This window comes from Penaeus monodon, chromosome 31 (assembly GCF_015228065.2).
Source record: "Penaeus monodon isolate SGIC_2016 chromosome 31, NSTDA_Pmon_1, whole genome shotgun sequence".
NCBI lineage: Eukaryota > Metazoa > Arthropoda > Malacostraca > Decapoda > Penaeidae > Penaeus > Penaeus monodon.
Genome location: NC_051416.1, coordinates 19331738 through 19332209, shown reverse-complemented (window position 1 = coordinate 19332209; position 472 = coordinate 19331738). Strand labels below are relative to the sequence as shown.

The following is a 472-nucleotide window of genomic DNA, read 5'->3' as shown; positions in this document are numbered from 1 at the left end:
GAACTTGCACATTCAGGCTTGCGGACATGGACACAGATATGCGCACAAAAAAAATAAACAGACACACACCACAATCACTTTTACATAACTCACATACTTAAAGAGATATATGATCTATATATATTTCACAGATGAGGGCTCAAGTGTCTGCATCTGTTATGCGAGAGGCTCTAACCAAGCCTTGGAACACGCTGCAAATCTTCCAAGGCAATAATGTACTAGCAAGACTCCCGGAGCACTACAAGAAGTTCTACTGGGAGTGGAAAGTAGCACCCAAGGCACCAGTCCACTATATCCCAGAAGAGGGGAATTTCAAGAAGTTGCCAAATGGAGAAATGTAAGATATTCATGTAACTATTTGGTGATGTGTTTGTGATAGATATTCATTCATTTATGATCGATGTTGACAGGTTCAGCAAGCGATGTTTGCTGCAGTGGAGTGAGGATATTTGTTCCTTATATGCAGGATGAA

The 472-nt window shown here is 40.9% G+C and overlaps 1 protein-coding gene across 2 annotated transcripts in view; it reads left to right on the top strand.

Annotated features, from left to right (window-relative positions):
- The window catches only part of LOC119593066 (39S ribosomal protein L28, mitochondrial-like), an 8121-nt gene that overhangs the window by 2195 nt on the left and 5454 nt on the right, over positions 1-472 (top strand). For both annotated transcript variants that reach the window (XM_037941979.1, XM_037941978.1), the window contains exon 2: positions 132-337. In XM_037941979.1, coding sequence (XP_037797907.1) covers positions 132-337 — 206 coding nt within the window. The remainder of the gene's footprint in view (positions 1-131; positions 338-472) is intronic.